This window comes from Bufo bufo, chromosome 1 (assembly GCF_905171765.1).
Source record: "Bufo bufo chromosome 1, aBufBuf1.1, whole genome shotgun sequence".
NCBI classification, from domain to species: Eukaryota; Metazoa; Chordata; class Amphibia; order Anura; family Bufonidae; genus Bufo; species Bufo bufo.
Window position 1 is genome coordinate 695,188,603 of NC_053389.1, and position 24,378 is coordinate 695,212,980.

The window sequence follows — 24,378 nt, forward strand, 5'->3', positions numbered from 1 at the left end:
CAGAAATTGTGCCGCTCTTTTCCAGGTTGTGTCTGGTATTACACTCTTTGCCCCATTTGCTTGAAGAAAAAACAAGTCATGCTTTTCTTATATTTTACAACTCTAAGAATAGATTCTATAAGTAGATAGACAAGATTATATTACTTCATGAGTCTACAGTATTGTGAATTGATTCCTCTACTAGTATTATATACTGCAGTCAATCTATGTTTTATTCTCCATACTCATTAGTTCTTTTGCACAGTACTCTGACTCACATCTGATTTGCATGTGACTTAATTTTGTTCATAAAAAAGGATGTTCACTTTTTACAACTCCTTTTTTTTCGACACAAGTTGTCGGCTAGTAATTGCCTATAACCTGCCTGAACACAAGCGTTTAATTTCCCTGCAGTGCCACCACAGGTATATGAAGAATTACACAGCTACTATTAGTGAACAGACATGCCCAAAGATGATCAGTTATGCTCTATAAAGCTACTATTTGCTCTGTCTATAGAATATCTACAGGAGGGTCCTGAAGAGAAGACCTTCTAGCAACTTAGAAATACTCAAAAGGGTTTCTGAAAATGTGTTTTTCCAAACCAAGCAACCCCTTTGGCTTGATTTGCATTTTGTTTAAGGCTACATAAACACAACCATATCCATTTTGTGCTCGAAAAAATATCCTGGATCCACAAAATGCAGATGCTATCCATGTGCATTCCACACTTTTCGCAGGAACCATTGTATAAATGCCTATTCTTATCCGTAAAAAGGACAAGAATAGGACATGTTGTATAATGTGCAGCAGGGTCACAAGGATACAGAGAGCACACAGATGACATCCGTTTGCTGTCCACATATTTTGCAACCCCATAGAAATGAAAGGGCCCTCGTGAGATCCTCAAAAAATGCAGATGGGATGCGGACCGAAAATACGGTCATGTGAAATCGTGTGAATGTAGCCTTCGTGTGCCATATGTCAGTAGTGTATGTGAAGGAAGAATGACAACTTAACGCCTATTCAGCAATTGGACCTTCATCTATCACTAGAACAGGGGTCCTATGTTACCTTGTTTATTGTAGCAGCGGTCAGGCATGTGCACTTGTGCTCCATGCAAAGCTTATGAGATTGTCAAAGATGACTGTGTACAGTGTTTTACTATCTCCATCAAGAATGGAGCAGCACTGCACATGTTTGACCACTGTTCCATTCAAACGAAGGGAACATGACCCCCATTCTCTTTACTGGTAGAGGTCCCACCAATTAGACACATGACTTATCCCATGAATAGAGTATACATTGTCATTCTCAGACAAACCCTTGCAGTGAATTGCAGTGTTTTATATGGTCGATCAGAGGATTGCAAGTTTGAGTACTTTTGGAAATAGTAATAAAAGTTTAAAAAAAAAGTGTTTGGAAATAAAAGATAATAAAATTCCAGTATAAAAAAAACAATAAATGCACCGTTTCCCCTTCCAGTGCTTTTATTTACTAGAAAGAAAGCTCTATATGTGATTAGTATTGCTGCTTCAAAAATGATCCTATTAAATGTAGATTGTAAGCCCTCACGGGCAGGGCCCTCTCTCCTTCTGTACCAGTTTTGTAACTCCTCTTGTTTATGATTAGTGCAATTGTCTGTATTATGTATGTGCACCCCTTATCATATGTACAGCGCTATGGAATGAATGGCGCTTTAATAATAAATAATAATAATAATAATTAAATAAAATGTATCCTGTATGGTGAGCAAAACACTAAAATAATGCCAAAATTGCATTCCAACCCCCAAAAAACAATAAATGCATCGTTTCCCCTTCCAGTCCCTTTATTTGCCAGAAAGAAAGCTCTATATGTGATTAGTATTGCTGCTTCAAAAATTATCCTATTAAATAAAATTAAATGTATCCTGTATGGTGAGCAAAACGCTAAAATAATGCCAAATTTTTTTTTTGATCATTCCAACCCCCAAAAAACAATAAAAAAGACAAAAGTCATACAGTATGTACCTCAAAATAGTACCATTTAAACTACAAAACATTCTGCAAAAAAACAAGCCCTCATGTATTTCTGTGAACTTAAAAATAAAAATTAAGGGTTTTTCAATGTGGCAACACTAAAACAAGTTTATTTTAAAAATAGAGAGATACTTTATGTAAATCTGAAATTGCGTCATTGTACTGACTCGCGATGTCACTTGTAGTGCACAATAAACATCATAGCAAATCCTAAAAAAAAATCATGTCAGAATTGCTGTGTTTTTTTCATGTCTTAACCCTCAAAAATATACAACACATTAGAGGTATCCCGAAATGTAGCTCATTCCACTAAAAACAAGCCTTATACACCAATGTCGACAGAAAAAAAATGTTATGGCTTTTGAAATGGGGAGATGCAAAAAAAAAAACTGGTAACTGAATACATTTTGGAGGAAATGCAGTATTGTATATTGCAAACTTCCTATTATGACCAAGATGACAATTCTGTGGAATTTTACAGTATACTGTGTGTAAAACTATATAGTGTGAAATCTCCATATCGCCTGCTACACTGCAACACTCATGTAATGAATAAAATATACATACCCTGTATCCAACATCCTCCAAGAGAACTGATGAATCCACTACACAACCAGCTTGCCACAAGGTCTCCTTTATGCTGCATCCATAGAAAAACACATTCTTTCTTTGCGAATGACCATGATAATCACAGAAAACCTGCAGACAAAGATAACATTTAAATACCAAATGCACCAGCTTCTATATGCTTCCCACATGTTTATTTCCCTTCGTTTTGGAGGACAATTGTGCAGTGGAACATTTCAATTTTCTGTTCTTTTTAATTCAATTCATTTTGACTCTTTTATTCGGTTATAGGTTGTCTGTTCTTATGTTCTCCAGCCATCGTTTAATACACTGCCGCTGAAGGCCAGAGGTTCCCTAGCTGTAGGCAACAGCTGCAGGGTGGACCTGATAGGCAGGTAACGGTACAGTTCTGACTCCTTATTAAAGATATTCCAAACTAACAAACTCTATTTAAGACCAGATACTATTAAATAATTATTCATGAAGACACATCAACCAACTCTTCATCAAGTCAGTAGCTACTTTTTCTACCAGACTTTCAATGAGGTCTTTTCCTCATAATATGCGATCCTTGGCCCAGCGCTGTCGTTTTTTATTTTATTTTGATGAATATTATTCATAAAAAAATCTGGCTCAAACTAAAAGTACTAATACTCCAGAGCAGGGTTTCTCTGATCCTCTGGACCCACCTACCGGTCAGGAATTGAGAATAGAATAGAATAGAAGCTCTTTGTGCACATTTTTAATCAAACTTGTGTCGGGCCCATCTACCAGGCATCAAGGTGGCTTCCGCAGATAGGTACCTAACACTAATATACCGCCTCTCTTGGACTTACCTAAGCCTACAATTTTCAGGACAGTGTAGGAACCAGCTACAGTTATACTCTGCTCAGAACCCCCAGGCAGATGCAGGAAGCAGGTGATTTGGTCCAGAACGTGTTCTTTCATTCACGCCTACTTCTAAATTTGCAGAAATATACAGCTATATCTCACTCTAGACAGTGGGAAAGGATATTGGGGGGACAAAAAGGGAATAAAGTTTATGGGAGTGTCACGACCGCTATCCCAGCAGCGGTCGTGTCGCACCAGACAGAGGGGAAGGGGGACCCTTATCTATGGATGGGAAATAGAATGGCCACCCCTGACTAACCCTCAGCTGGCACCTGTCTGCCCTGATACCCTAGACGGGGTGTGAACCCGTGCGGCGAGCAGGATACCTAAAACCCTCAGTCGCCCTAACTAGACTGGACTGAGGAAAGGCCGATGGGAGCGCTAGTCACCATCACTCACGTCTAGGAAAACAACAGGGGAAGACAGCAACAAACAATCTATGGCAGTGATAGACTTATCCAATCACGAGCAGAGAAGGCGATCCCAAACACGACAGTCCACGCCGGACAAGAGCTCCACAGCAACACCATCAAACGATCTCCTTCCAAGGTCAGAGTAGCACTGGTAGTAAGGACTATATCTGGCAATGACTGAAAGTGAAAGTGAAACTAATATAGTAGCTGGGAGTGGCAGACAGGACTCACCTGAGGAGGATGCCTACAAACTCCCAGTCAGGACAAAAAGGTTCACAAGGCAAAACCCAGATGACATACCCTGAACCACGGAGCAAACTCACAAGCTATCGCGAGTAGCAAGTCGCTGCGACCTTCTCCTCCCAGACCTGTCTGGATCAGTCACAGTCGTGACAGTACCCCCCTTTCTACGAGGGGCCCCTGGACCCTCAAGACCAGGCTTCTCCGGATGGGAGCTATGAAAAGCCCGAATGAGTCGGTCCGCTTTTATCTCTGATGCTGGAACCCACATTCTCTCTTCGGAACCATAACCTTTCCAGTGCACCAGGTACTGAAGAGAGCGGCGAACATATCGTGAGTCAACAATCTTTTCTACCTGAAACTCAAGACTGCCATCAACAACCACCGGTGGAGGCGGTAGTGGCAATGGTTCAGGAGGTTCTACATATCTCTTAAGCAGAGATCTGTGGAAGACGTTATGGATCCTTAGAGTCTGAGGTAGCTCCAGACGAAAAGCCACCGGGTTAATGATCTTAATTACCCTATAAGGACCAATAAATCTCGGACCTAATTTCCACGAGGGAACCTTCAACTTGATATTTCTGGTAGACAACCACACCAAGTCATTCACCCCAAGGTCCGGACCTTCAGAGCGCTTCTTATCAGCCGCACGTTTGTATCTACCACCAATTCTCTTCAAACTTTCTTGCACACTCTGCCACACTGAAGAAAGTGAAGACGCAAATCGTTCCTCCTCGGGAATCCCAGACGGCCCCCCCTCACTAAACGTACAAAACTGAGGATGGAAACCATATGCACCAAAAAATGGTGACTTATCGGTGGATTCTTGACGACGATTATTAATGGCAAACTCGGCTAACGGTAAATAAGATGACCATTCCTCCTGATTTTCGGAAACAAAGCATCTCAAATATGTCTCTAGGTTTTGATTGGTACGTTCAGTCTGACCGTTGGACTGTGGATGGAAAGATGAAGAAAACGACAGATGAACCCCTAAACGAGAACAAAAAGCTTTCCAAAATTTAGAAACGAATTGGGTGCCACGATCCGAAACAATATCGGAAGGGACCCCGTGAAGCTTCACGATGTGGTCAATAAAAACCTGAGCCAGTGTGTTAGCATTAGGCAATGCGGCAAGAGCAATAAAGTGCACCATTTTGCTGAATCTGTCAACAACTACAAGAATAACTGTCTTCCCCGCTGATACTGGTAGATCCGTAATGAAATCCATTGACAGGTGCGTCCAAGGCCTGTTGGGGATGGCCAGAGGTAACAGACGCCCTGCCGGACGAGTATGATCTACCTTAGAACGAGCACAGGTAGCACATGCAGATACAAAATTCAACACCTCCTGGCGCCATTTAGGCCACCAGAACCGACGAGACACTAACTCAGAGGTTGCCCTACTACCTGGGTGTCCTGCCAGTGTGGAGTTATGGTGTTCTTTTAGTATCTCCAGTCGTAAATTTTCTGGCACAAACAGTTTCCCCGAGGGGCAGGAGGCCGGGGCGTCCCCCTGAGCTTCCAACACCCTCCCCTCCAAACCTGAGTGTAATGCAGAGACCACCACCCCCTTTTGCAAAATGGGCTCTGGTACCTCAACATCACCCCCTCCAGGAAAACTTCGAGACAATGCATCCGCCTTAGTATTTTTTGCCCCCGGGCGATAGGTTATTACAAAATTAAACCTAGTAAAAAATAACGACCACCGAGCCTGTCTAGGGGTGAGACGTTTAGCAGACTCCAGATACAATAAGTTTTTGTGATCAGTAATCACCGTGACGGGATGAACCGCCCCCTCCAAAAAATGACGCCACTCCTCAAAAGCCAACTTAATAGCCAAAAGTTCCCTGTTGCCAATATCATAGTTCCTTTCAGCAGTAGACAATTTCTTCGAAAAGAAAGCACACGGACGCCATTCACCAGGGGACGGGCCCTGAGATAGTACCGCTCCCACCCCCACCTCTGATGCGTCAACCTCTACAATAAAAGGAAGCGAGACATCTGGCTGTACGAGAATAGGGGCCGAGGTGAATCTCTCCTTCAGAGATGCAAAGGCAGTTTTGGCTGCATGTGACCATTTGGAAAAATCGGATCCCTTTCGGGTCATGTCCGTCAGTGGTTTGACCACCAAGGAATAGTTCTTTATAAACTTCCTATAAAAATTGGCAAACCCCAGGAAACGTTGCAATGCTTTCAGGTTCTCAGGCAGATCCCAGTCTATAATCGCCCGGACTTTCTCTGGATCCATGCGGAAACCTGAATCTGACAACACATACCCCAGAAATGGCAGTTCTTTTACGGCGAACACACATTTTTCTAACTTAGCAAACAATTTGTTGGCCCTTAATATCTGCAGCACTTGTCTCACATGGACCTTATGTGTATCCAGATCCGGGGAATAGACCAGGATGTCATCAAGATATATCACAACAAATCTCCCGATAAGGTGACTAAAAATATCGTTGACAAAATGTTGGAATACCGCAGGCGCATTAGTAAGACCAAATGGCATGACCAGATTTTCATAATGCCCTTCCGGAGTATTAAAAGCCGTCTTCCACTCATCCCCCTCTTTGATGCGAACCAGGTTATAGGCTCCTCTGAGATCCATTTTGGAGAACCATTTAGCACCAGCAACCTGATTAAAGAGGTCGGGAATGAGAGGAAGAGGATAGGGATCTCGGATAGTTATCCGGTTTAATTCCCGGAAATCCAGGCAAGGACGTAGGCCCCCATCTTTCTTTTTAACGAAAAAGAACCCTGCAGCCACAGGTGAAGAAGAGGGTCTGATGTGTCCCTTAGCCAAACTCTCCGAAATATAATCTTTCATAGCCTTCCTCTCCGGGCCGGAAAGATTATATAACCGGGTTTTAGGTAGTTTTGCCCCAGGTAATAGATTAATCGGGCAATCATATGGACGATGAGGTGGTAACCCCTGACAACCCTTCTCAGAGAACACATCCATAAAATCTGACAGAAAGGCAGGTAAAGATGTTACAGAGAGTGTAGAGCACCTACTACTCAAGCAGTTGTCCTTACAATGTTCACTCCACTCCACAATCTCCCCGGCCTGCCAATCCACCACTGGATTGTGAGTCACCAGCCAGGGAAGCCCCAATACCATAGGAGCCGGAAGACCGTCCAGGACATAACACGAGATATGCTCTTTATGGAGGTCCCCTACCTGCAGATGGATATTATGGATGATCTGAGTTAACTCTCTCTGAGTAAGAGGGGAGGAGTCGATGGCAAACACAGGAATATTTCTGCATACCGGTTCCGGAGTTAAACCCAGAGCCTGAGCAAACCGTGAATCCACCAAGTTGACCCCCGCCCCACTGTCCAAAAAGACGGAACAGATCTCAGTCTTATTGCCCGCCTCAACGGTAGCGGACAACAAAAACTGAGACATGCGTATGGAGGAAACGAATACGCCCAGACTGTTCTCCTCCGCACAATCTGGGGACTCTAGTTTTCCGGCGGCTCCTTAGTTTGTGGTCTCTTGGGTTCCGAGGGACAAACCTTTACAAAATGACCCCTCCCCCCACAACGAAAACAAACCTCTGACCTACGGCGGAACTTAGGAGGATTCACCCGTCTAGTGGCGCCCCCTATTTGCATTGGTTCGACTGGACCATAACAGACCGATCCCTGCCCTATAGAGGCCTCCGTAAAATTAAATAGTCTCTCCCTGAGTCGTCTGTCGATTCTTATGGACAGAGACATAGCAGCCTCAAGAGACCCAGGGACCTCATATACCGCCAGCGCGTCTTTTAATTTTTCAGACAACCCCTGGCAGAACTGACTCCTAAGGGCCGAGTCGTTCCATAAGGTATCAGTAGCCCACCTACGGAATTCGGAACAATATAGTTCAGCAGACCGGTTCTCCTGCCGAAGTCCACGTAGCTTAGACTCAGCCAGTGAGACCCTGTCCGGGTCATCATATACGAGACCCAGGGCTTCAAAAAACTCCTCCACTGATCGTAAGGCCGGGGAGTCTGATGGTAGGGAGAAAGCCCAAGCCTGCGGATCTCCTTGCAGGAGAGAAATTACAATGCCCACCCGTTGTTCCTCACCGCCGGAGGATCTAGGGCGTAACCTGAAGAATAACTTGCAAGCTTCTCTGATGGTTACAAATTGGTCTCGCCCTCCTGAGAACCTATCAGGTAAAGCCACTTTTGGCTCAGGAGTACCTTGGTTACCCGTAGCAACGGTGGAACCCAAGGATTGCTGCTGCAGCACTGTTGCTTTTAATCCTGCCACTTCAAGGGATAACCCCTGTAATTGTTTCGCCAAAACCGAAACCGGATCCATAGTGAAACAGACAAAATACAAAGCAAAACAGCAAGCAAAAAAAAAAAAAAAAAAAAAGAAAATGTCACTTTTTTTTTTTTTTTAAAAGGCCAGATATACTGTCACGACCGCTATCCCAGCAGCGGTCGTGTCGCACCAGACAGAGGGGAAGGGGGACCCTTATCTATGGATGGGAAATAGAATGGCCACCCCTGACTAACCCTCAGCTGGCACCTGTCTGCCCTGATACCCTAGACGGGGTGTGAACCCGTGCGGCGAGCAGGATACCTAAAACCCTCAGTCGCCCTAACTAGACTGGACTGAGGAAAGGCCGATGGGAGCGCTAGTCACCATCACTCACGTCTAGGAAAACAACAGGGGAAGACAGCAACAAACAATCTATGGCAGTGATAGACTTATCCAGTCACGAGCAGAGAAGGCGATCCCAAACACGACAGTCCACGCCGGACAAGAGCTCAACAGCAACACCATCAAACGATCTCCTTCCAAGGTCAGAGTAGCACTGGTAGTAAGGACTATATCTGGCAATGACTGAAAGTGAAAGTGAAACTAATATAGTAGCTGGGAGTGGCAGACAGGACTCACCTGAGGAGGATGCCTACAAACTCCCAGTCAGGACAAAAAGGTTCACAAGGCAAAACCCAGATGACATACCCTGAACCACGGAGCAAACTCACAAGCTATCGCGAGTAGCAAGTCGCTGCGACCTTCTCCTCCCAGACCTGTCTGGATCAGTCACAGTCGTGACAGGGAGTGACTTTGTTAAAACCAGTGCAAGACAAAGGTAATAGCAGCTCATAGCAACAATTCAGCATATACACTATGTGGACAAAAGTATTGGGACACCTGCAAATTACACCTACGGGAGCTTTTATGACATCCATTCTAAATCCACAGGTATTAATATAGAGTTGTTTCCCCCTTTGCAACTAAAACAGCTTCTACTCTACTCTACTCTACTCTAGGAAAACTTTCAACAAGATTTGGATCTGTGTCTGTGGGGATTTTTGCCTATTTATCCAGAAGAGCATTTGTAAGCATTTGTAGGGTCATAAAGTGATGTTGGATTAGAGGCCCGGGCTCACAATTTACATTCTGGTTCATCACAAAGGTGTTTGATGGGATTGGTCAGGGTTCTAGATGGGTCAGTCAAGTTCTTCTACACCAAACTCACTCAACCAGGCCTTTATGCTTTGTGTACTGAGGCTCAGTCATGTTGGAAAGGAAAGGCCCTCTCCAAACTGGCCCCATGAAGTTGAAAGCAGAAATGGCTTGGTAGAATATGCTGAAGCATTAAGGTGTCCCTTCACTGGAACTATGGGTCTAGACCAACCTCTGTAAAACAACCCCATAGCATTATCCCTCCTCGACCAAACTTTACAGTTCACACAATGCATTAAGGCAAGTAATGTTCTCTTGGCATTCTCCAAACCCATTTCATATACAGGACACAACAAAGACTTCATTTAAAGTGAATTTACTTCTTAGATAAAGTGCATGATCACAGTTTCACAGCACAAATGAATATGCATTGTCCATAGCAATTGAAAAAAAAATAAAACTGTACAATCAGACTCCTACATTGTAAATGGCAGAGGAGGTTTGTAGCTCTGCAGTTATTGAATTAGCAGGTTATTATACTTTTATGAACTAGGCATCTCAGCACTTGGCGACCACGCTGTTTAACTTTATATGGTCTGCTACTTCATGGCAGTGTTGATGTGGTTCCTAAATGTTTCCAGTTTTCCATAATACAACCTGTTCCAGTAGTGGCATCATATTACCCTACCAGGCTCGAAATCAGCTCTTTAGAATGACCCAGTCTTCCACAAATGTTTGTAAAGGCAGACTACATGACTAGATGGTGGTTTTTATATACCTGTGTGGTAAAGGGGCTAAATATAATAATTAAATTCAATTATTATGAGTAGAGATGAGCGACGTTATGATGGGTGATGTAGGGGAAAACCATTCTGCCTTAGCAGCTCAAGCAGGGCGTGTTTTGCATGGGAAGAGTAGCTGAAGTACATGCACAGTTTCCTTGACATTTTCAAGATGTCTTGCAGTTCGAACTGGGTGACAACCGGATTGAAGACATGCGCCATGTTTTTTATCATCTATATTCCTGCATTGTGTTTTACCTCTACTATGGTCACAGGGAAGTAACCAATCATTTGCTATACAGAATCACGTTCTTCCCTCTTCATTATACACATCATCACCTATAGCAAAGGCCGTTGGGCCTAAGTGGACTATAATTGGCCTGTTATTTCCGGGTAGAACATTCCATACACCAACCTCCCTATCTACAGGTGTTCACTTTTTCCCTTACTTCTCTACAGTACTTTTGCGCTCCACAACCACCCAGTTTTTTCTTCCTTTGACGGATACAGAGGATGAGGAGGATGCAGAAGTGAGCCACTCAACCAACTCTGGTGCATCCTTTGATGCAATCGCACGCACCTTTTCCAACTTCCCACTTAGGCTCCGGCCTGGTGCACCTGCCCGACCCCTACCACCCCTGTGGAACGGCCTTCCTCTTACTCTGCCTGTCATTTTCAAAATGACCCTGTGGCAAAGTCCATAGAGAAGAGCAGTATTTGTGGAAGCAGGTATATTGCAGGCCTCAGTCGGTATTTGGTGGAAGCCGGTTCATCAAACCCCTTAATCAGTATTTTGTGGAAGTAGGTGTATCCCAGGCCTAAATCAATATTTGGTGGAAGCAGGTAAATCAATCCCCTTAATCAGTATTTTGTGGAAAAAGATGTATTGCAGGCCTCAATCAATATTTGGTGGAAGCAGGTATATCAATCCCCTTAATCAGTATTTTGTGAAAGCAGGCCTCAGTCAATATTTGGTGGAAGCAGGTATATCACACACCTTAATCAGTATTTTGTGGAAGCAGATGTATCGCAGACCTCAATCAATATTTGGTGGAAGCAGGTATATCGCATCCCTCAATCAGTATTTTGTGGAAGCAGGTTTATAGAACCCCTTAATCAATATTTGGTGAAAGCAGGTATATTGCACCCCTCAATCAGTATTTTGTGGAAGCAGGTGTATCACAGGCCTCAATCAATATTTTGTGGAAGCTGTTATATCCATCCCCTTAATCAGTATTTTTTGGAAGCAGGTATATCAATCCCTTTAATCAGTATTTTGTGGAAGCAGGTATATTGCACCCCTCAATCAGTATTTTGTGGAAGCAGGTATATAGAACCCCTTAATCAATATTTCGTGGAAGCAGGTATATTGCACTCCTCAATCTGTATTTTGTGGAAGCAGGTATATCAAACCCCTTATTCAGTATTTTGTGGATGCAGGTATATCAAACCCCTTAATCAGTATTTTGTGGAAGCAGGTATATAGAACTCTTTAATCAATATTTGGTGGAAGCAGGTATATTGCACCCCTCAATCTGTATTTTATGGAAGCAGGTATATAGAACCCCTTAATCAATATTTGGTGGAAGCAGGTATATCGCACCCCTCAATCAATATTTTGTGAAAGCAGATATATCGCAGGCCTCAATCAATCTTTGGTGGAAGCAGGTATATCACACCCCTCAATCAGTATTTTGTGGAAGCAGGTATATCAAACCCCTTAATCAGCATTTTGTGGAAGCAGGTATATTGCATTCCTCAATCAGTTTTTTTGGGGGGCAACAGGTACCGTATATCACACCCATTGCAAATAGTTGTTCCAATAGCGATTGTCCCTCTATATACCTGTGGTATCACAGCAGAACTGCACACAACTGCTGCACAATACAAATGCACTATATACTTTCTATGTTAGAAAGTATATTATAGGTAAATCACACCCCTCAATCAGTTTTTTTTAGGGGGCAACAGGTACCGTATATCACACCCGTTGCAAATAGTTATTCCAATAGCATTTGTCCCTCTATATAGCTGCGGTATAGCAGCAGAACCGCACACAACTGCTGCACAATACAAATGCACAATAATATACTTTCTATGTTAGAAAGTATATTATAAGTATATCACACCTCTCAGTATATCACACCTATTGATAGCACACCTATTCTAGTCCTTAAAAGGACTTTTGTGGCCCTATTAGCTAGCCTGTCCCTGCTCCACAAAGCAACCTCTCCCTACACCGACAAAACACAGAATGTAAAATGGCTGCCAGATCGGGTTCTGTTATAGGGTGGGGGTGTGTCCATGTACTGAAATGTCTCAATTGGCTGTCCTGTCCCACCTGATGGATGTGTCATGGGTCAAAGTTCGGCGCAATGCAAAAGAATATGGCTTATGCGAACATCGCCATATGTTCGCATGTTCGGCGAATCGCGAACGAGCAAAGTTTGCCGCAAAATAACCGCTGGGCGAAGCGCAAGGCCATCTCTATGTATAACAGAATAGATTTTGGTGCAGCAGATGAATGTAAAAACATGCCTATATATAATACCGCCTATTGACAATGAGTCTAAGGCACAGTTTGTCTATGTATAACTGAACAAATTAATTATTAATGGTACAGCAGATGATCTAGGTACATGCACCTATATATTAGACCAGTTGTTGAAACTAAGTCTGATGCACAGTCAGCCTATGTATAACAGAACAGATTAAGTATAAATGGCGCATCAGATGAACTACTGTATATAACCATGTTGTCTGTTGACATTGAGTCTGATGCACCATAGGTCTATGTATAACTGAATAGATGAATTATTAATGGTGGAACATATTTTCTAGGTACACGCGCCTATATATCAGACCAGCTATTGAGACTAAATCTTATGTAGTCAGTCAGTCTATGTGTAACAGAACAGATTAAGAATGAATGGTGCAGGAGTGGAAAAAGATACACAGGGCGATTACACAGAGCCTGCATTGTCCCTGCATTCTCCTTATGCTCTTCCTATGCCCTTCCCACAGTGTCTGAAAACTCTCCTTACGATCTCCCTACACTGTCTCTGCACTGTTCCTATCTAATATTCTACAATTAAAAGATTGCTAAAACACTGTCCCTAGAACTGGCCACATCTACCGTATGCTCAGCTCACAGTAAAATGGTGGAGTGCGGGTGGGGTTAGGCTTTTTATAAAGCTGTGAAATCACAGGGAATGGCTATCTGCTGATTGGCTGGCTGCACTGCATTATGGGTCATATCTTCTTCCTGGGCTTCTTAATTCCACTTTGTAAATTGTATAGCTGCCATTTTAGGAAAATTTGATTTGTTACATGAAGCAAGAGAAAATTCTGATTCACGGCAAAGTGAAATTTTCTTGAAATTCGAATCAAATTTAATTTGTTTCACTTTGATTCGCTCAACACTAGTTAATGTGTTAAGAAAAGAATGGCAAGACAATGTTTTTTTTAATGGCTTTTGTCATGAGATAACTAAGATAACACTTTGACATTTGTTATTAGAGTCAATTTTAGCTTTGCTACATGTATGTGTATAAATAGTACCTGTGTGTATTATACACTCACCTAAAGAATTATTAGGAACACCTGTTCTATTTCTCATTAATGCAATTATCTAGTCAACCAATCACATGGCAGTTGCTTCAATGCATTTAGGGGTGTGGTCCTGGTCAAGACAATCTCCTGAACTCCAAACTGAATGTCAGAATGGGAAAGAAAGGTGATTTAAGCAATTTTGAGTGTGGCATGGTTGTTGGTGCCAGATGGGCCGGTCTGAGTATTTCACAATCTGCTCAGTTACTGGGATTTTCACGCACAACCATTTCTAGGGTTTACAAAGAATGGTGTGAAAAGGGAAAAACATCCAGTATGCGGCAGTCCTGTGGGCAAAAATGCCTTGTGGATGCTAGAGGTCAGAGGAGAATGGGTCGACTGATTCAAGCTGATAGAAGAGCAACGTTGACTGAAATAACCACTCGTTACAACCGAGGTATGCAGCAAAGCATTTGTGAAGCCACAACACGCACAACCTTGAGGCGGATGGGCTACAACAGCAGATGACCCCACCGGGTACCACTCATCTCCACTACAAATAGGAAAAAGAGGCTACAATTTGCACGAGCTCACCAAACTTGGACTGTTGAAGACTGGAAAAATGTTGCCTGGTCTGATGATTCTCGATTTATGTCGAGACATTCAAATGGTAGAGTCCGAATTTGGCGTAAACAGAATGAGAACATGAATCCATCCTCTGATCGCTACTTCCAGCAGGATAATGCACCATGTCACAAAGCTCGAATCATTTCAAATTGGTTTCTTGAACATGACAATGAGTTCACTGTACTAAAATGGCCCCCACAGTCACCAGATCTCAACCCAATAGAGCATCTTTGGGATGTGGTGGAACGGGAGCTTCGTGCCCTGGATGTGCCCTGGATGTGCATCCCTCAAATCTCCATCAACTGCAAGATGCTATCCTATCAATATGGGCCAACATTTCTAAAGAATGCTATCAGCACCTTGTTGAATCAATGCCACGTAGAATTAAGGCAGTTCTGAAGGCAAAAGGGGGTCCAACACTGTATTAGTATGGTGTTCCTAATAATTCTTTAGATGAGTGTATATACTATATACGCATGACCTGTGTGACACAGGAACAGCACATACAGTACCAATGTATAATACATACTGGTACAGTATATACACATATAAAATATAAACAGTATCATGTTGCAGACTGTACAGAGGTGACCCACAGCAAAAATACCAAGGCTGGGCATAAATGCTCTTTAACCCAATCCCCTTGTAATAGGTTTTCTGTTATTTACTCCCTGCCTTACAAAAGCCATAACTTTTATATTTTTGTTCCATATTATGTTTTTGCAAGCAGGAAAAATTATTAATGGGTTGGAATTAGAAAAAAAATTAAATTGTGTCCGCATTTTACGGGTTTAGTTTTTTAAGTTTTCACTTCTTTGCATCACTATATTCTGACACCCATAACTTTCCATCTTTTTTTTTATACATTTCAGCATAAAGGCTTCATTTGTGCAGGGTGATCTGTACTTTTTTTTTTTTTATGTACTGAAAGATATCTCTGAGGAACAGGACAATCATGCACTAAGTATGCTTAAATGCACTCCAATCCTCATGTATTAGCCTCATTTAACAAACAAAACACAGATATCCAAACAGCGTATTTTAATTATGTTATTTGGATAAGTGTATATTTTTAATACCATTTTCAGGTATTTATGATTTTTTATTTACCGTTATTTTTTGGGAGGCAACACAACAAGTGATTCAGCCATTTTTTGTTATGACATTCACTATATGGGACAAATACTTATATATATTTTAATAGTTCAGGAATTTTCTGATGCTTGATGTTCATTTTTTTATTGTTTATTTTTATATGTAAAATAGGAAAATGAGTGTTCTCACATGACCCTGAGAGGAAGTGGGGGGGGGGGGGGGCTTGCGCTGATTGGCTCACAGGTTGACACACAGCCTGGATGAGCCAATTAATTCTGCAGCAGTCAGGGAGGTGCCCTATAAGAGTGAGCAGAATGCCATTCTATGCTGGGATGTCAATGATGGTGGGTGGTTGGATGTAACAGTGTCTGCCAGGAAAAAAATCTTAGGGAGTCAAGGGGAGTGAAAAAAACCCATTAGGGACAGTCAGAAATCAATCAAGCTTATTACCAGGGAGAGGGGAGGGAAAGGCTAGGATTCCAAAGGAGAATTATGTGTGTTGTATACAATAGAGAGAAGCAGGGCAGCTAACAGATAGAGAGAGAGGAGACATGACCTTTGGCTGGCTGCGACAGTCGCAATTTAATTTTTAAACCAGCATATATATTTGATAGCTACAAGACACAGGGTAGTGCAGCAATCTACATTTGAGTGATGACAAGAAATTGAGCGTGAGGCCTGGCCCTTAATCATCTATTAACATAAATTTATTTCTCCATATGGTTGCAATGTAATTTTGGGACTTGTTGAATTTAATCAAACCAGCATATAAGTGATCAGTACACCAGTAGACAAGCTAGAATAACAATACATCAGGGAGTGTAAACGCAATATTAAGGGCTAGGCCTCAATCGTCCGTTTATGTGTATTCAGTTTCCACACGGTTGAAAAGGAATAATATATTTTTTGGGACTTGTTCCATTTAACTAACCAGCATATATACATGATTACTGCATTTATACACAAGCTATAGCAGCAATATACCTGTGAGTGATAACCTAAAATAGAGCGTGAGGCCTGGCCCTAAATCAATATTCATTTATATTTCTCCACACAGTTGCAATGTAATATATATACAGTATATATATATATATATATATATATATATATATATATATAGAGAAATAAAGAAAAGAAGCAGCACTCAAGAAAAAAAGCGGGTGCAAAAAAATCCTCCTTATCAGACCTGTGACCAAGGTCCAAGTTGTAGATACAAAGCAAAAAAATGAAGGCAGCACTCCAAATAGTGAAGAAAGTGGAAGGTTTATTCACCCAACCAGCAGCAACGTTTCAGCTCTCTCTATGGAGCCTTTGTCCAGCTGAGTAACATGTGCATGATAGCATACATAAGTAGTGACAGTGATTAACATGATTGTAAATCCAATCAAAATATCATAGGAACAAATAAGGCAAATATATTAAAAAATACAATCATATGAATAGTACAATTCATCCATATACATAGTGTCAATATAGTGGGACATAAGTGAATATAAAGAAATACATAGTAATTCATAGTGTATGAAAGATATCCAAATCTTACATAATTAGTAATCATTGCAGCAGTGAACAGGTGTGTAAATAAAACAAAGTTGATTAAAAACCTTGAAATGGATCAATGTTGGCTGAAGCGACATGGTGGAGACTGCTGGCGTCCGGAAACAACAACGGCGCATGCGCCGCACTATCTGTTATCGCGAGACTTGTACAAGAGCTGAGGGTCATTATAGCCCATAACAAAGATGGCCACTGTGGAAGCATCGCATCAGGGCGCATGCGCAACACGGCACTATCGCCCATCCTGTTTATAACATCAATACATTGTGGAGCATATACCGCACTGTTGTAGCAGAAAAGCCGGTCCATGAATCGGGGGCCGGCGGTTCAATTCCGGTCACCGTCAAGGTATCCGTATCGACAGGGGGGCGTGGCAGTCATACCAACTCCACCCCGTCGTCCAGATGTATCGGCACATCCGCACCATGACGCTCATAATGGCCAAGTAGTGACAAATCCATATATGAATAAATCACACTGGCCAGAAAGAGCGCATGGATCCAATGCATCGGTAATCATATGAAAATGAAAGTATATACAAAAAATTTTTTTTAAAGGGGAAGCAGGACTATCCGGCCGTCTGTGTGATGTGACCCAAGACCCAAAATTAGGAGCCCGGGCCACACAAGACAGACAGGGATAGTCACTGGATTGCTCAGCATCACAGAATAGTACAAAGTTGTATATAGGGATCGCCGACACAGTTCCTCCAGTCTTCACCATATATGTCCATTCATAATATGAAATCATGATATTTTCCTATATAGGACAAAGAAGATAAAGAAAAAGAAAAAGAAAAATTCAATTAATATAAGGCACATGTTATTTTCCATATACGCTATCCAAATACAATAAAGAATATGCATAGTCAGCAATTAGACAACCCTGAATTCCACGTTTAAACCCTGAGGTTTCAGAGTGCCTAAAGTGTAGATCCAATACAGTTCACGTTTTTTTAAAAGTTTAATGCGGTCACCTCCTCGTCTAGAGGGGGTTATTTGTTCCAGAATTCTGAATCTCAAATCATTTTGTGTGTGCTTAGCCTCAACAAAATGTTTTGACACAGGGAGATCCATTTTTTGTTTCCGAATAGAGTAACGGTGTTGGTTAAGGCGAGTTTTTACGTCCCAAGTGGTCTCCCCAATGTATAACAAATTACAGGGGCAGATTAGCAAGTAGACAACATACGACGAGTCGCATGTTAGGTACTGTCTAATTTTGACGCTCTGTCCTGAGGTTGGATGGAGAAATGTGTCACCTCTCAGCATTAACTTACAGTTAATACAATTAAAACATGGGTAACAGCCCTTCCTAGTGGACCCAAAATAGGTTTCACATGTCTCCCTAGATGTACCAATATCGGATTTGACCAGTCTGTCGCCCAAATTGCGACTACGTCGATACGAGCACAGCGGTGGGGATTTAAATTCCTCAATCTGCTCAAAATTGCTGGCTAAAATTCGCCAGTGCTTTCTAATAATAGCCGCAATACTCGTGCTATTGGTACTAAACTCGGAGACAAAAGGGATCCGAGGCTTGGATCGTTTAGGGTCACCTAATCCCGCCTTGATAGTCTCTTTAGTGAGGGATTTAACCCTGTTGGTGTGTTCTTGGATAAGTTTTTTGGGATATCCACGTATCTGGAATTTTTGACCCATTTCTTTTAATCTCATATTTATTTGTAATGGATCTTGTACAATTTTCTTTACGCGGAGAAGCTGACTGAAAGGAAGTGACCTTAACATGGGTTTTGGATGATGGCTCTCATAGCGCAACAGTGTGTTTTTATCTGTTGGTTTTACATATAAGTCAGTTGTTAGTTTACCATTTTGAATGCTGACCTGGGTATCTAGGAATTGTATTGTTGACTCAGAGTATGACAGTGTAAATTTAACACTGGGATCAATGGTGTTAAGAAAAGCGTGGAAGTCGATGAGGTCCCCCGTGGCGCCGACCCAAATCAGGAAAATGTCGTCGATGTATCGCCACCACCCCAGCACATGGCTGAAGTGGTGGCACACATAGACGACAGACTCCTCAAGATGGGACATGTAAAGATTTGCGTAGGTCGGCGCCACGTTGGACCCCATCGCGGTCCCACGCAATTGTAAGAAAAAGTCATCCTGAAACAGGAAGTAATTCCTGGTCAGGATGAACCTGAGCAAAGAGCTCAAGAACCGTTGGCAATCACTGCTATATTGTGTCTTCTCTAGAATCCGTTCAATGACTCGTATACCTAACTCGTGTTCTATAGAGGTGTAGAGGCTTACCACATCGAATGAAGCCAATAACACCCCTTTGGGTAAGGACAGGTCTGCAATTTTGGTTAAAAAATCATTGGTATCTCTGATATAGGAACGTGATGCTACTGCATAAGGGCGCAAGATTTTATCTAAAAAGATAGCAGCTTTACAAAACAATGAGTCCATCCCCGAGACAATAGGGCGTCCCGGGGGTGGAGCCAGAGACTTGTGTATCTTCGGTAACGTATATAAAATAGGCGTTGTTGGTCTATCACAGTACAGAAATGAGAAAATTTTGTCATCAATTACACCTTTTACTTGTGCTCCAATCAGAATATCCTTGAGCTCTCTCAGCAGCACAAACTTTGGATCATTATAGATCCTTTCATATACCTTAGTATCAGCCAATTGTTCCCTGATCTCGGCCACGTAGGATCCGGTGTCCATGACCACAACCCCACCACCTTTGTCAGCAGACTTGATGGTGAGGCTGCGGTCCGAAGCCAGATCTCTAAGTGCCGACATCTCTGCTGAAGTCATATTAGCAAATTTCAATGGATGCTGGGATGTATCCTGTTTGAGGTTTCCGATGTCGCGTTTGACCGCGAGACCAAAAGCCTCAATGGCAGGATGGTCTATGACTGGAGTAAAGTCACTTTTGAGAAATAGCCCCATGTTTTTCAAATTTAGTTCACTAGTGCCTATGTTCTCAGATAAAGGTCTAGCATCCTGATTCGCAAACAATGATTACTAATTATGTAAGATTTGGATATCTTTCATACACTATGAATTACTATGTATTTCTTTATATTCACTTATGTCCCACTATATTGACACTATGTATATGGATGAATTGTACTATTCATATGATTGTATTTTTTAATATATTTGCCTTATTTGTTCCTATGATATTTTGATTGGATTTACAATCATGTTAATCACTGTCACTACTTATGTATGCTATCATGCACATGTTACTCAGCTGGACAAAGGCTCCATAGAGAGAGCTGAAACGTTGCTGCTGGTTGGGTGAATAAACCTTCCACTTTCTTCACTATTTGGAGTGCTGCCTTCATTTTTTTGCTTTATATATATATATATATATATATATATTTATATATAATTTTTTTTAATTTTTTTTTGGGGGAGGGGGGGGATTTAATTAAAGGGAGTCTGTCACCACTATATGACCATATACAGCACTTGCCCAGGGGCGGCGTTCAGTGTGTAGGTGCCCAGGCTGATCTGCCTTTTTAACCATTACTCCTCCCCCAGCCTCTTCCTTTGCCCGCCCTCCTATTCCCTTGTATCATCCCTAGGTCCGGCCTTAGATCCCGCGCCTGCGCACTGCTTCGCCGGCTGGCGCATGCGCACTAGTTGAATTGATGCCGTACCCAAATTGGGCATTGCAGTGTGCATGCCCCGGCCCGGCGAAGCAGTGCGCAGGCGCGGGATCTCGGCCGGACCTAGGGATGATACAAGAGAATAGGAGGGCGGGCAAAGGAAGAGGCTGGGGGAGGAATAACGGTTAAAAAGGCAGAGCAGCCTGGGCACCTACACACTGAACACCTCCCCTGGGCACTTGCGAGTGCTCATTTGCATATGAAATAAACGTCATTTTTCCTGCTTCTGGATGTCTAAAGAATATAACAAAGGTACCATTAGAATCATGTATAGGTGTGCTACAGCGCCATGTAAGTGCTATATATGGTCATATAGTGGTGACAGACTCCCTTTAAGCAGCATATGTACATTTCTACTACACCAATACACAGGGTAGTGCACAACATCTGAGAGGTCCAAAAATGTCTGGGCTAATAAAGGGTTCCAAACAAAAGACCCAGAGCCAGAATGTGGATAATAGCAACACCAACTATCCGACCAGAAGTAGTAGTAGTAGTAGTAGTAGTAGTAGTAGTAGTAGTAGTAGTAGACTGCAGTTGTCCCTGCTATGGCTGTCTCTGTGTTGGACATTTGCACCATTGCTCTGTATTTGTATTTTTGGATGTGCCCTTGTGATGTGCAGAATACATACAGTATGTGATTACTGCATCAATACCTACATTTTCTCAAAGCTCTGGCTAATTCTGGATTATAGACCTTGCCTTGCTGCTGGTGCCCCATCTTGCCACTGTTGTTGTCTGTCTGTCTGCCTACCATCACGTTTCGTACGGCTTCCAATATTGTGTGCTGCCAATAATACCTCTCAATTGTCAGTTTACGTTAATTCAGTTTCCACACAGTTGAAATGTAAACATAATTTATTTTTTTGGGGGGGGGGGTAAATTTCTTTAAGCACCATATATATATGTGATTACTGCATCAATACCAACATTTTCTAACAGCTCAGGCTGATTTCAAATTAATAGACCTCGTTTTATTGCCACTATTGCTGTCTGTCTGCCTACCATCATGTTCTGTACGGCCGCTGCTGTGTCATATATCATACCACTAATGCTTCAATAGTCCATTTATGTGTATACTGTTTCCAAACTGTATATGTGTATACTGTTTCCAAATTTTTATTTTTATTTTGTTGGGTGGGAGGGATTATATTTTATTATCCCTTTCAAGACCAAGCCATTTTTCACCTTCGTGACCAGGCCTAATTTTGCAAATCTGATGTGTCACTTTATGAGCTAGTAATTTTGGAATGCTTTTACTTATCCAAGCCATTCTGAGATTGCTTTCTCGTGACATCTCGTACTTGATGTTAGGGGTAAATTTGGGTAAATATGTTTTGCCGTTATAATATCCAAAAATCCAAAATTTGCTAAAAAATTTGAAAAAATTTCAATTTTCTAAATTTCTACACATTAAAGGAAGATAATAATACCTCATTGGATAGTTTTTACTTAAGGTTCCCTATATGTCTACTTTATTTTGTCATAATTTTGAAAACAACTTTTTATTTTTCAGGTTGTTAGAAAGCTTAAAATTTAAGCAATTTTTGGATTCTTGGATTAAAGAGCTGCCAGTACATTTAAATATGTGCTCTCTGTACAGGGTATGTGCCGTTAGGACGTATATAGCCGTATGGCAGTCGTAAAAGGGTTATGCAGAATACATATGTCATTACTGAATCAGTCTTGACATTTTCTCACAGTTCAGGCTGATTTTGATCAATACACATCACCTTGCTGCCGGTGGCTCATCTTGCCACTGTTTCTGTCTGTCTGTGTGCCTAACTACCATCACATTCTATACGTCTGCATGCTGCGATCTGCATCAAGCCACTTATGCTACTTTCCAACCTTCAAGTTCTGTACAGCTGCTCCTGCTGCCTCCATCATGCCATTAACCCTTTGAGGACCAAGGGACGTATTTGTCCCATTTTTTAAATTGCCTGTATTGTCTGATTAAGAACTTAAAATACTTAATTTTTTTATTTGAGTCAAAATATAAGTTCTTATCAACAAATGGTTCTAGCTTTTTGCCAGTTATTTCATGAAATGGCTTAGTTACAGCAACTGAAGTGTACGAACTTCAGTTGCCGTAAAAAAAAAAATGGAGCTTCTTTTGGCCTTCCATTAAAAGTAACCTAAATATTCACATTTGTCCCGTGTCATAACTCCTCCCCCAAAAATGACACAAGTGTGGAAATGGTTTTATTTATTGTTCAAATACATTCTTAAATGGAAAATATAATTATTTTTATATTGATGATGGTAATCTTACGGTCCTCAAAGGGTTAATGCCACTTGCCAATCATCATGTTCCCCCAAGACACTTTTTATTTTTTTATCTCATAACACCAGGTACATTTAAACACCATCTACCCCTCATAATGGACAATTTTTGAAAGGTTTGGAATATGAAAAAGCATGAGACATGTGGCGGTGTGGTGTGTTTTTAAACATGCTGTATGTTAACACAGTGAAATGTGTGTTTACTCATAGCTATGTACGCCAGTGTCACTCAGACATTGTTTACTATTGCTGTCATTGTGTTCCAGACCAGGGAAGGAAAAAAAACATAAAAAATAAACAAAAAGATACGTTTTTCTAAAAATTATTAGTCGTAGGAGGATAGAGGGGCTTATATACCAACTTTAAGGGGAATTGGAGCAAATTCAGTTGAGTCTGAACCAAACTTTTTCAGAAATTTGGCGAACTGGACCGAAAACGATCTCGACTGGTTTGCTCATCTCTAGCTCAGAGGTTTTCACTGGTGCCTTGCAGCAATAGAATCCTAGTTCCGAATTCAACCAAGGAAAATATCTGCATGGAGTATGTTTGTTCTTCCCATGTTTGTGTGGGTTTCTTCCAGGTACTTCAGTTTCCTCCCACATGACAAAGACATTCTGATAGGCAATTTAGATTGTGAGCTTCACTGGGGACAGCAAGTGATGATAATGTTTTTAAAGTGCTATAGAATATGTTGGTGCTATATAAGTTAGTAAAATAAATAATATTTTACTGGGCATGTTCTGCGACCTGTGCAGATGTCATTGTACAGAGAAGGAATAGATACGGTTTGAAAATCACTTACTGTGAATGGAGGATCCTGCCTGTCATAATAATAATATGACTACTGAAAAGTGATCTTTACAGACCAAGTAGCGATGCTTATTGTTATGCTTAATGACCAGTGCGAAAAACTGCAGGATAGTAGTATTTTTTATTTTCATTATAGTAAAATAGTATAGTAAAATAATAACATGGAAAATTAAAAATAACCACCAAAAATTCTCTAAAATATGGTTAACATAAAAGCATGCTTTAAACAATGACATATTTCCTCTAAAAAAGAGGAGGTATTTTTGTACTGTATGTATTGTAGTTTGTTTTACCATTATTGCTGAACTGTTATAGAATTTATACCATTATCCCTACCAACAACAGTCTCAGCAGTATCTAGAAGATATATTCTTCCCTTCGGAGGATACAAAATGCTCTTGGTATTCCTGGTGAGCTAAAATCAATGAGTTTTTAGAGATGGAAGAAATCAGCGTTACATCGCCTTGTCATACAATGGCGGGCTGAAGTCAAGAAGA

At 41.5% G+C, this 24,378-nt stretch overlaps 1 protein-coding gene across 1 annotated transcript in view; it reads right to left on the minus strand.

Annotated features, from left to right (window-relative positions):
• AGBL1 (AGBL carboxypeptidase 1) overlaps nucleotides 1-24,378 on the minus strand; it is a 1,172,656-nt gene that overhangs the window by 541,981 nt on the left and 606,297 nt on the right. The window contains exon 20 of the mRNA XM_040414188.1: nucleotides 2,568-2,699. Coding sequence (XP_040270122.1) covers nucleotides 2,568-2,699 — 132 coding nt within the window. The remainder of the gene's footprint in view (nucleotides 1-2,567; nucleotides 2,700-24,378) is intronic.